General features: G+C 38.5%; 1 protein-coding gene across 4 annotated transcripts in view; it reads left to right on the forward strand.

The window, feature by feature from the left end:
- slc38a4 (solute carrier family 38 member 4) overlaps positions 1–4,245 on the forward strand; it is a 33,498-nt gene extending 29,253 nt beyond the window's left edge. For all 4 annotated transcript variants that reach the window (XM_026919815.3, XM_053236688.1, XM_053236687.1 and 1 more), the window contains 2 exons: positions 1,090–1,187; positions 1,403–4,245. In XM_026919815.3, the coding sequence (XP_026775616.1) occupies positions 1,090–1,187; positions 1,403–1,507 (203 nt within the window). In that variant the 3' untranslated portion in view covers positions 1,508–4,245. The remainder of the gene's footprint in view (positions 1–1,089; positions 1,188–1,402) is intronic.
- Positions 4,246–12,598: the final 8,353 nt, after the last annotated feature.

Here is a 12,598-nt window from a genome sequence, read left to right on the forward strand (position 1 = left end):
TTGTCATCCTTGGTCTGTAGCTTGTGGCGATCTAGCCAGGTAGCTAAGAAAAGTTTTGTTTTCATTTTATAGCATTTTTCATAGCTAAAATGTAAGTAATACCAAAGTGATCTGTTATGGATGCCAAAGCTTTGGCTTGTTGGTATAATATAGCTAGCTAGCAGGATAGCTACACAGCTATTATGTCACATGTCTGTCCCAGTCTCGGCCTTAGTAAGGCAAGGCAAGGCAAGGCAAATTTTATTTACAGAGCACAAGTTTAACACAGCCGTAGTTGATCCAATTCAGGTGTAGTATCACCTACATTCTACTTACATTTACAGTTTACTCATTTCGTTATCCAGTGCGACTTAAAATTGAGTCAAGGGTCTTGATCAAGGATCCAACAGTGGAAGCTTCTGATCAGTAGCAACTTTCCAAAAATTGTACCACACTACATCTGGGATCTCTTCTCTGGATGATGATGATGATGATGATGATGATGATTAGGCTATTGTTATAGGTATTAGCAGTTACATTTAAATGTGGCAGTAGTAGTAAAACTCTATTTTGCTCAAGATGCTTGAAGATGCTTTGCTTTTCTAACTGTACAATTATCACCACTGTTTTTGTAGCCGTTTCCAGACATTAAGCTCAATATTGATAGTGTGTATATATATTTATATTTAAATCAACTATGATGCAGAAATGTGACCGCTGTAGCAAGTCAAATTTCATGGAAATTCCTCACATAAACATAACATAAAGCAAGTTACAGCCATTTTGTTCAGGGTAGTCCCTCATTACGCCATAGACATGCAAAGTAAGTTGAATCTGGCTCTTTTGAAATATGCCGGATATGTTGAAGTATTGCAGAAGCAATCAAAAAAAACTGATCTGACATCTGGTGTTTTTCCTATATCTACAGTCCTCTTGATTATCAGGTTGAGAACTTTATGTACTTATTATACCTGTACACACACCTGTCATCACGAGGGGGTTTGAATATCTGTTTGTAGAAATGTGTGATGATAATTGAGATGAGCTGAAGGTTTACTCTATTTAATACTGAAATTAAGACACATGTCTGCACTTTTCCTCCTGCTACAGGCTCTTCTGCTGCCACCATGCTTATCTTCATCCTACCTGCTGCCTTTTACCTGCGCCTGGTGAAGAGTGTACCATTCAGATCCACCCAGAAGATATCAGTAAGTTTGCCTTAAACCAGTAACTTATTGTAATGTACCTTTTCACCTCTACCATTCTAACTTGATGTACAATACTACACAGACATACTAGCTATTAATTACATTCAAGTGCATTTAATTTTAGACTTTTATTATATTAAGGTCTCTTGGATATACTGTTGGACATGTGCTAGTTGGCTAAGATAATTGATCTGAATATTGCCTTGTGTCTACAGGCAGCCATTTTCCTGATAGTGGGCATTGTCTTCATGATTGGCAGCTTGTCGCTCATCATTCTTGACTGGATCAACAATCCTCCTGGATCTGGAGACGGCCATTAAACTCCTCTGCCTGACGTCCCCAAAAACGCAGACTGAGGGTTATTATAAGCATGCGATGTGACAGACACATTGCAGAAGACACCCTCTCAGCATTAAAGCATTATAAACAGACATTCAGCCAACATGATCTCTTTTTCTCTCTATGTCTTTACATTCTTCCAGTGTCATCACATGTCATCTTTTAACATGAGCGTACTGTATTCTTAGCGTGTGAAGTCGCGAAACTTCAGCCATGTGGAGAGCATCAGTGTTCAGCTGTAGGAGATTTGGAAAAGAGAGAGAAAGAGAAGCAAAAAAGAGAGTCTGAACTGGCTGCCTCAGATACTGCAGAAGAAAAGGCCGCCATGGTGCTTCAAGAGGTCATTCTCATGATGGATAAAGAGCACTTCTACAATGTGTTTCAACATTTTTATGTATGTTCACAGACAGGCGCAAATGACACAAATAGTTTTTTTCACTGGCACCAATATATGATTGTAAGCACCAGAGAGCATTTTGTTTTATAGTCTGGGATTTCTCTTTTAGGAAAAAATACAGCATTGCATTTCATTTGTAATATATATGTAAGTAGAATGATAGTCATCTGATCAAATAGCGTTAATTGATGTTTTTCAGGGTTTTAAGGTATTTGCATTGTTCCATTTTATTTTATTTTTTCCGATCTGGACAAAAATATCCTCTCAAAGTTTCACAAGTGGACACGCTGCCACTAATATGACAATGATTGTGATGCATATGCCAGGACTCAAGTCAAGTGTATTGCAATTTCCTTTCATTGCGTTTACTCTGTAATGCCTGAACAAAACTTCTGCAAATGACCTCTATGCAAGATGATGTGAAATTATTCGATTGAATCAAACCAAAATTAGGGCCTTGGGGATCTTATCCCTAAATGCTGAGTGTGAATCCTAAACATCCGGCTTCATTCCAGCTTTGATACCGTCATACCACACGTGAGACACGAAAATAGGACAGCTGGCTCTGACCTTTTTTGGCTTTAGGTGAAATCTGAGAGCTTGATGCCAGAATGGGCTTCATGGTATTAGTCATCAGCTACTACGTGAACACTACTAGTACTAATATTAAACAGGTGCTCACATCTCACTAATGCTGTTGCTCAGTTGAGGAAAACCCATAGTAAGAGAGTAGATACTGTCAGAGCAGGCTAGAAGAATGCCTCAGCATTTTGCCCTGTACTGTACAGCTAAAGCAATGGCAAACATGAACCGCAAATATGTTTATGCAGGAGTAATTTGCTGAATTGGTGGTACTGCTGGTAGTGCTATGCTGTGAATCAGGGCAGCTTTCACCTTTTAACACCAAGTCCTATTCTGTTATCCTATTATAGTATTCCCAAATATTGAAAATAGTGTAAATGGCTTAAGTGTCGTCTTAATTCATCTTGATTCAGTAACAATATCTTCAGTTTTATAATGTCCTGCAAAACGTGGTTTTCACAGTTTTGCATGAGATAACCATATCGCTTTGTCCCGCTCGTGTTTCTTCATTGTGCCATGCCGCTGTAAAGGTTTATTAGTCAGAATGGAGTTGTGTTCTCATTGGGTGCAGAGATCATTAGACAAACCAAACACTGCTGATTTGACTATTTTGTGCTGAATTTTTTTTTTTTTTTTTTGGGTATCGTTGTTCCTATCCCGCCAAAGTGGACAGTATTTATAGATCGTTTGTTGATCTACATAGACATAGACAGATATTTCAAATGAAATGGTATATTTTGTGCATGTTTTGGATCATGGTCTTTTTTGACAGTTGTATATTCTTTGTAAATAATCTGCTATATGGTACACTTAATGAGTTTCTTCAGGGTAAGGAGGGATATCATCTCAAGTGTTTACTGATACAGTTTTACTGTTATGTATTTTAGTTCTATTTGTTAGTCAACTAACTTCTTCCTTCCTTCTTTCTTTCTTTCTTTCTTTCTTTATGAGCCTGCTTTGTAAATTTTGTGAGAAAAATAATATTGTATTTCTATTATTTAGTGTCCTGCTTGGCTATTTTTATGAATGAACATAAAATTGAAGTGTTTTTTATGCTACTTGTTTGTCAGTTCATGATGGTACATAACAGAAGCATTGATGGCTGTATTGCATATGGCTGAAGATCATCTCTTGCTCTTCCTTTATTCATTTTTGTACACTTTTTGTATGCGCTATAATGCCTTGATGTATCTTTGGGCAGGGTCCAGTCCACCTGTAAAATGGCGGATACACACTGATTCTTTTTGCTCACTGTAAGTCAGGCTGTAGTCATGTTTTGCACGCTTATGTGTGTGCTCAGTGTCCTGATATCAGTGTCATGCTGGATGGGCTTTAGCTCTGTGCCTTGACTTTCCCTCAGGTATTTTAAAGGGAGTCCAGCTTAATTTATGGAGGGGTCCATTACTAATTTTTCCTAATACCTCAGAATTACTTTTTTTCGATATTTATTGCTGTACTTTGATTTTCAAAAGTGCTGATCGTGACACAGAAAGCTCAAACCTAGAAGCCCCTCCACAGATGAAGCTCAACCCCACAGCTAGAGCTCTACTTGTTTCTCCAACTGTTCTACCCGAGTGCCATCTGACCCACGAGGAGCAGTTGCATGCCGTTAGCCGAGCCGGCTCTGCTTCCTGTGGATCAACCATACGTGATTTGCATATTTACTGTGTCAAAGGGTTTTTTGTATCATTGAAAGTGTTTCAATAATATGTAATATAAAAATAAAAAAAGAGAAACAAACTTCTTCCTTGTGCTGTCTTGGTGTTAAACTGATGTCATTAATTAGCATCTTTAAATTTTACAGTATTGAGATGCTTTGATTTACCAAAAAAATGTAATATTGTGTGAAAATGAGAAATGTTGTCATATCTAAAGTTTTACAAATACATTAATTTATTTACTTACTTACTTATTTAATTACATACTTACTTAATTATATTTGTTGGTTAAGTCCATGAAGATGTGTTCCTTATTTGCCTTACACATTTATGAGCAGTGGTGTAATAGATGAGGTGTAAAAAATGTGATCTAGTCTGACTAATAAATGGCGTTAGTCACAAAGCAATAATAACTCTTCAGGTAGCGAAAACTGATATCACACACACACACACACACACCTTTATCCAGTAACAATATCTCACCAGGCTGCCATGATTCCCAGTCTCTTAACACACTGGTTATCTACTCTATCTCTCTGACTTCCTGTATACACACATTGCTCTGACAATCACACACAAATACACTGCCCTCACCCCCCTCACCACATACACACCCTACTACTAGTGTGGGATGTAACAGTAGGTGTGCTTTACAATCATGACTAAGCAGATCTGTTTTTGCCTGATTCACGTGTGTGTGTGTGTGTGTGTGTGTGTGTGTGTGTAGCCTCGGTCACTCTGCGGCATGACGTGTGCAGAAGAATAACTGATTATGTAAAATCTGCTGACCTGCATTACCATGATGATCCTATTCTGCAGGTTTGCTTTGCCTATATCTCAGTCCATTGCAGAGCCCCATGCACACACATTCACACACTCATTAACACCAAGAGGCAATTTAGCATAGCCAATCCACCTACAGGCATGAGGTAGGGAACTGGAGAACCCAGAAGAAACCAACCGAAAGAACATAAGAAACTTCACCGAGTTCAGACCTACTACTGGCCTCTGATCAGGGTTGTGTCTCCTTCCTTGTGTTGCTTGACCTTAGTGCAGCTTTTGATACCATTGATCATGCTATTCTCCTTGACAGACTAGAAAATGTTGTAGGCGTTAAGGGAACGGCCCTTTCCTGGCTCAGGACTTATTTGACTGATTGTTATCAGTTTGTAGCAGTAAATAGTGACTTCTCTACGCATACTAAGGTAAAGCTTGGTGTTCCGCAAGGTTCTGTTTTAGGCCCACTGCTCTTTTCTTTATATATGCTACCGCTGGGTAAAATTATTCATAAACATGGTATTAGCTTCCTCTGTTATACTGACACACAGTTGTATGTTTCAGCAAAGCCAGATGACAGACACCAGCTTAGTAAAGTTAAAGAATGCGTAAAGGAATGCTTATTAACATCCTTCTACTTAATTCTGACAAGACAGAAGTACTTGTACTAGGACCACATGCAGCTAGAAGTAAGCTTTCTGATTACATACATTTCTAGGGGAAAAATAGGGGGGGAATATTACTAGGATAGAAATATTACAAAGATAAGAAAGATAATGTCACTACACAATGCAGAAAAACTAGTTCATGCTTTTGTTGCCTCTAGGTTGGATTATTGTAATGCCTTACTGTCTGGATTTTCCAGTAGGAGCATAAACAAGCTCCAGTTAGTCCAGAATGCAGCAGCGAGAGTCATTAAAAGAACCAGAAGATATGACCACATCACCCCTCTCTTATTCACACTGCACTGGCTCTCAATCAAATTTCACACTGATTATAAAATATTGCTGTTGACCTATAAAGCAGTAAATGGTCCATGCCGCAGTACCTGAGCGAACTTTTGGTCTTTTATGATCTGTCTACTATTCTCAACACTTCACTGTCTCAGTCTCTATTTCACAGCTCTAAAGAACAGGTGAAACACACTATGCAGATGTACAAGAGTCACACAGGCTTTCTGAATTTTCTCAGTTGAACTTTTCTTTCATTGCTTCTTTGCCAAGACAGAGCCACATGTATTGTGCAGAAATGTTTCTACCTAGCCCGCTGTGCTGACGTCAAATACAAGATAGTGTGTGAGACAGTGTGTGAGGAAAGGATACACTATTGATACGCCTAAAAGAACAGTGTGTGAAGATCCGCATGGCCAAGTATACACTCACATCTTTCCTAGAGAATCTTTTTTAATTATGTGCAAATGATACGTTTTGCATTGTTTAATTGGTTTTAATATAAACCAGTGAACTATATCTCAAGCAACACTTTAGATTAGCTCCTTTACACGTTCTTCACAGCAGTCACATAAACTAAGGTGTTAGTGACAACCTGCTAAAAGCAGCAGCCGAGCATTCGAGATGGAGGAGGCCTCTGTGATCCTGCCCCCGACTGCGCCGTGTGATAGACTGACCCCGTCACTCACTGCCTGCTGCTCGGGGACCTGTGGAGAGCAGTGAGGGTGTTCAGTGTTCTTGTTCTTCCATAAACAGGCAGCGGAAACCTAATCACTCAGAACACACAATTCTGGTGATCGAATATCGACTCTAACTGTGCATTTTGTAGTTCTTCAGGTCTTTATATAAATGAAACCTGTGACCTTTCCTCTACATATGTAATTCCCAGATTTGTAACGGTGATATTAGTGCTTGCTGGACTTTCATGTAATAACTATACGTTCTGAGTAGAGATGTGAGGAAACACATACTGAGGCACTGTATTATTTTTTTCTTTTACAGAATTTCTCAAAGAATCAAACAATCAATATAATCAATTTTTAAACACTAGGTTAAAATTATACGCACATTCACACAGAACTTAAGAAAATGTACTAATATGTTTATAGTACATTAATCTGACTCTCCTTAACTGCCTGTCCACGTTATACAGGGTAGCTTACACTTGGCAAAAGTGAATACATTCATGGAAAGATTGTAATAAGTATATGTTTACACAAAAGGTGCCTTTACATTTACATTATTTACCACTTGATATGACCAAAAAAAAATTTATTTTCAGATTATTATATTTGGACAACACTTGACCCAGGCTTCACACTGAGTTCTGCTATGGCACTTTACCCAAAGGCCGTTCCTCACAATTCAGAAATAATGCCCTTATGAACAGGGAATTTCTTAATGATCCATCCTGAGATAAGCTAAATTTAAAAACACTCCCGACAGCTTAGAGTTCTCATGGTATACTTCATGCGTAATCCACGAATAATAACACAACTGTGCCAGTTAATAAGGAGCTTTAAGTCTGGAGGATTTCAGAACTCTGTGCCTGTGTTCCACAATAACGGTGAAAAGGTGGAGGGGTGTGTTTCTGGGCCGAAGTCTCCCCAGTTTACACTCAGTACTGACTTCAGAATTATGGTGGTATATTTCCCTCAATGTGTGGTATTGTTCTTTAATTTATCAAATTATAATGTAAAGAAAAATCAGAGAATCTGATCATCAGGAAGCCAGGACCACAGCTATAGGTTTGTTCATACAGATCAGAGACTTCAGAAAGGATTTGGTCCCACCCTTTACAATGTAATGCAATGCATGTCTCATACCAAATACCACACCAGTTTGGATCAGCCTCATCTACAGTACCTTGCATAAGTATTCACCCCTCTTGAACTTTTCCACATTTTGTAGTGTTACAACCTGGAACTGAAATCGATTTATATGTCCTTAATGCACACAAAATAGGCTATTGAACTGGGGGAACATTGACAGTGTTTGAATAATTATTTATAAATCTAAAAAAAAAAATGTTGTCTGATTGGAGCATTGTATGTAAGTGTTTACCCCTGTTGCTGATATAATGACATGAATGGAGTCAATATGTGTGAAATTAAAGTGGCACATGATCTTAATATCTCAAATATTCCTGATCCTGGAGGAACATAGAGTTTTGAGAGAACATACCTAAACAAGCTATCAAAACAAGTCTGGGACAAAGCTCTGAAAAGTATCAATCAGGATTTGGTTATTTTTTAAAACTTTGTACATCCTGCAGAGTGATGTTAAATCTGTTATTAAAATAGGGAAAGAATATGGCGCAACTGTGACTCTTTCTAGAGGAGGCAGAGCAGGCAAACATGTGGAAAAAGATTGTTATGAGACCAACTTGAAACCCATCACCTCTCATCTCACAAGAACACCATCCCCACGGTGAAGCATGGTGGTGGTAGCATGCTGGTGGTTGAAGGTTGAAGGCAGGTGGGACTGGGAAACTGTACAGGGTTGAGTACAAGACGGATGGCGCCAAATACCAGTCTGCAAGAGAATGTAAGTGGGAGGTTCACCACCTTAAGGGGCGAATACTTATAGCAATAAATGTGTGCTTTTTTTGCACCTTCAAATATCAAATTTCAGACATACTGTGAAAATGAAATGGTAAAAATCCCAAATAATTCCATTTCAGTTCCAGGTTGTAGTGCTACAAAACGTGGAAAAGTGTTCTTAAATACAAAATACGCAATCTTGCACCTTGAATGCACATGTATGAATTTTTCTGCTAGAAAGAATGATTATAAACAATTATAAATAAAGGCTTCCTGCACTGTAAAGGTTAACCCTCATCATTATCATTTATACTCAGATACACACTATTGTTAGTGTTAGTCTACTGGCACTGTATCCTGTTGACGCTGATAAGTGATGAAGGAAGGTCAGCGATTACGTCATCGGGGGGCCGTGCCCGACACGCTGGGGGTGTGTTCACCAAACCACACATCCAAAAGAACAGGTATCTTCTACATTACATTGTTGTTGCTCTGCTGTGGGGAGGTTGCTGAACCGTATACCAGGACTCATCATATTTACATATCAGTGTTTACTTAGGAACATTTCAGAGCCAGAAAAATACCACTGGCACCAATTCAATGTACCCAGCATTTTCTCATGGTCAGAACAGAAGAGAACAGAAACTGAATTACAAAAGAAGAAGCTTTAGGTTGCTCTATGCTGGAGTTCATTATTGTAATATTTTTAATGCCATGGTGAATGCTTTTAACTTTAAAGAAATAAAGAAAAGTTGTAATATCTCACTCAACAGCATCTGGTAACACCTTTTAAACATTATCACAGTCTACTGTTTCTTTAATGTGGCTGTGAGTGTTTTTAAAACATTGATATATTTATTCTGCATTTTAAATAGTAACTCTGGCAAAGTTCTTCAGATAAAAAAGTTTTTTCATCCACATCTTTTATGCCAAATTGTGGTCTGCCTTATTAAACATAATCATTACTACTTTAATTATCATCTTAACAACCATTATATGAGACTTTATTACATTCCTTTACTCTTTTGAGTATGCTGGAGGAAACGATGACACGTTATTGTTCAACACCCTTTCCTGGCTTTATTTAAACTTTCAATAACAATCTTGATTATCATGCCAAAAGTTGGCACTTGTCACAGGTCAAGGATAATTTATCCATTTTAAATGGTTGCCTAATTATAAAAAATCCTGCTCCAGTTTTAAATGGGATTGTAAAAGAGACAGTAGACAGACAGAAACAAACGAGACAAATTCATGAAAGATGAGGCAAACTCGAAACACAGAAACCAAACACAAAGCAAGACTATGACTCGAAGAATTCTCAGTAATGTCAGACTTTATTAGGACCAGAATCAAACAGGGGAGTTCTGATGAAAACACAAACAGCAAACAGGTGAAGAAAATAACAATCAGGTGGCTCTAAAGTGGAACCAGTGTGAGACAAACAGGAATGACTGTGAAGTTTCCTAATGTGAGGGATTCCCTTACACTTTTGTTTATTCATGTGCAAATGGCAGAATTAGAAATTAGAAATAGAGCCGTTTCTGCTCAAACATCAACCAGAGATTCACGTTTCACAACAGCAGTGACGTGTCGTGCCACATCACATGCTACCAATAAGTAACTCATCAGTATTAGAACATTCACGACATGCTGACTCACCCTGAGTAAACCTATTTCAAATAGCTTACCTTACGCTAATTAAATATAAATAGACTTTTAATGAAGTGAACAACAAAGCTAATTAGATCACTTTAATTAAACTGTTAGTTTTAAAATGCACTGAAATAAATTAGAAATCAGAAACTCTATAGAAACATATGTATATGTAACATATGACTTTACAAAAGAGTGCACTTGATCAAATGAAGACCTTGGGATTATAAGGTTTTCTCTGACAATCATCTTATTTTAAGATAATTTATCAACCTTTGATGCTGTAAAATAAAATAACATATGTCATAAAAAATTCATGTGGTTTTACATCTGAGGTTCTTGTAATTAAATGTAATTTAAGACAGCATATCATTTACTTAATACCCAACTGACCTTTGAGAAACATGAGTCATGTTGACATGACTGGTTTAACTAAAACCAACATGCAACTTTTTTGGAGCGCAGCTTACTAGCTTATTTTGGCTGCATGAAATGTCTGTTTGGAGCAAATTAATAACTTTTTTGCAATTAGTCTGTAGCAGTATCAGTCCTTAGTCTAGTGAGTGCATTGTGTGTGAGGGATTGTGTGGGATGAGATTGTGGTTCGATCCGACATTTGGGTATGACTGCCATATTCCAACACTGGAGCAAACCATTATGTAACTGTCTGGCTGAACTCTGGATTTCAATTTGCAGGATAGATCGAGTGCCATGCCAGTGTTCCGTGATCATGAATCAGTGTGAAGAGTTACCATTTTTTTTACAACTAGTAGACAGATTTCTTTCTTTCTTCCATTCTTTATATCTGTCTGGTTGGTTGTAATACTGCGCCAATCGGTCCACTGATTAATCCATCCATCCATATGTTCTTTTTAGACGCTTTTAGACACTTACAATGCGATGTCTTCTCAGAAATGGTTTTGCCTTGCTGTATTGTGGAAATGGAGTTTTGGAGTTTCAGTTTTCAGCTTTCAGAGAGAGAGAGAGAGAGAGAGAGAGAGAGAGAGAGCTATTCTTCCTATCCAGTAAAAAAAAAGTAGACAGTCCATGTCTCTGAATTGATCAGAGTTACAACATCTCACAGGGGTTTAATCCAAACCTCAATGAAAAACTTTAAAATAATATCAGCATGGACCCCATGCCCTCTATGACTCTAACAAATACACTATATGGCCAAAGGTATGTGCACCCTGACCATCACATCACCCATATGTGCTTGTTGAACATCTCATTACAGATTTATTCCTCCTGTGTTTGCTGTTATAATGAGCTCCACACTTCTGGGAAGCTTTCCACTAGATGTTGGAGCGTGGCTGTGGGGATTTGTGTTCATTCAGCTACAAGAGCATTAGTGAGGTCAGGCGCTGATGTTGGGATGGTGAGGAGGTCTGGGGTTCAGTCGGTGTTCCAGTTCATCCCAAAGGTGTTCAGTGGGGTTGAGGTCAGGGCTCTGTGCAGGACACTCGAGTTCTTCCACTCCAACCTTCACATACACCATGTCTTCATGGAGCTCGCTTTGTGCACAGGAGCATTGTCATGCTGGAACAGGTTTGAGTCTCTTAGTTCCAGTGAAGGGAAACTGTAATGCTACAGCACACAGAGACATTCTATACAACTGTGTGCTTCAGACTTTGTAGGAACAGTTTGGAGGAAGAACCACATATGGATGTGATGGTCAGGTGTCCACCTACTTTTAGTCATATAGTGTAGACAAAATATTTAAGTAATGTTCATGAAGTACATCTGTACTGAGAATGTCTGTGGATTTTACAGTTAAAGAGAACTTTGTCTATTAAAACCTTACCCATTACCCCAGCTCATAACATGAGCACACACTAACCACTGATCACCAGATATTATTTAAGCAGTCAGCATAGTTTGAAGTTGTGAAATCCTGCACTGTCTGTGCTCTTTATTATGTTTATCCTTGTAATGTAAATGTATTCTTACTTGTTGCTTTCATTACCAGTCCAACAGAAAATAGAGCAGACCAAGCAGGAGCAAGAAACCTTCTTTTTGCCACTGTGGTCACTCTCAGGGGAGTTTGGTACATTCCATCTGTTCCTTGTTCCTTTTGGTGCACTCCAGGTCACCAGTCACCTGAGCGACTCTACAGCTTCTACAATTGATAAACGCTTCTGTAAGAGTGACTAAGCGCCGTATCAATCCTCAGCAGGTCATCAACCTCCAGAAGGAACTAGCATCACAATGAGGTCCCTGTAAGTGAGCCAAAGGCAAAAAGAGTGGTTATTCACAAAGGATTTCAACTTGCACCTTCTATGCAGAAACTTTTGTCCAGCTTATGTACATTGGGCCTGTCAGGGTGGGCAAGAGAATAGGCAACATTTAAAGTACAATTGACTTCACATTATCATATCAAAACAGTTTCTCTGACTCCATACTCAGGCCAATGTTTCCAGAATGATTACAGGAAGTGACACATCACCACTGTGGAATGTGTGCACTGTAGAAATGGTCCAACAAGGGTGAGGTGTGTTACTAAAGAACG

Source organism: Pangasianodon hypophthalmus, chromosome 9 (genome assembly GCF_027358585.1).
Source record: "Pangasianodon hypophthalmus isolate fPanHyp1 chromosome 9, fPanHyp1.pri, whole genome shotgun sequence".
In the NCBI taxonomy this organism is placed as follows: Eukaryota; Metazoa; Chordata; class Actinopteri; order Siluriformes; family Pangasiidae; genus Pangasianodon; species Pangasianodon hypophthalmus.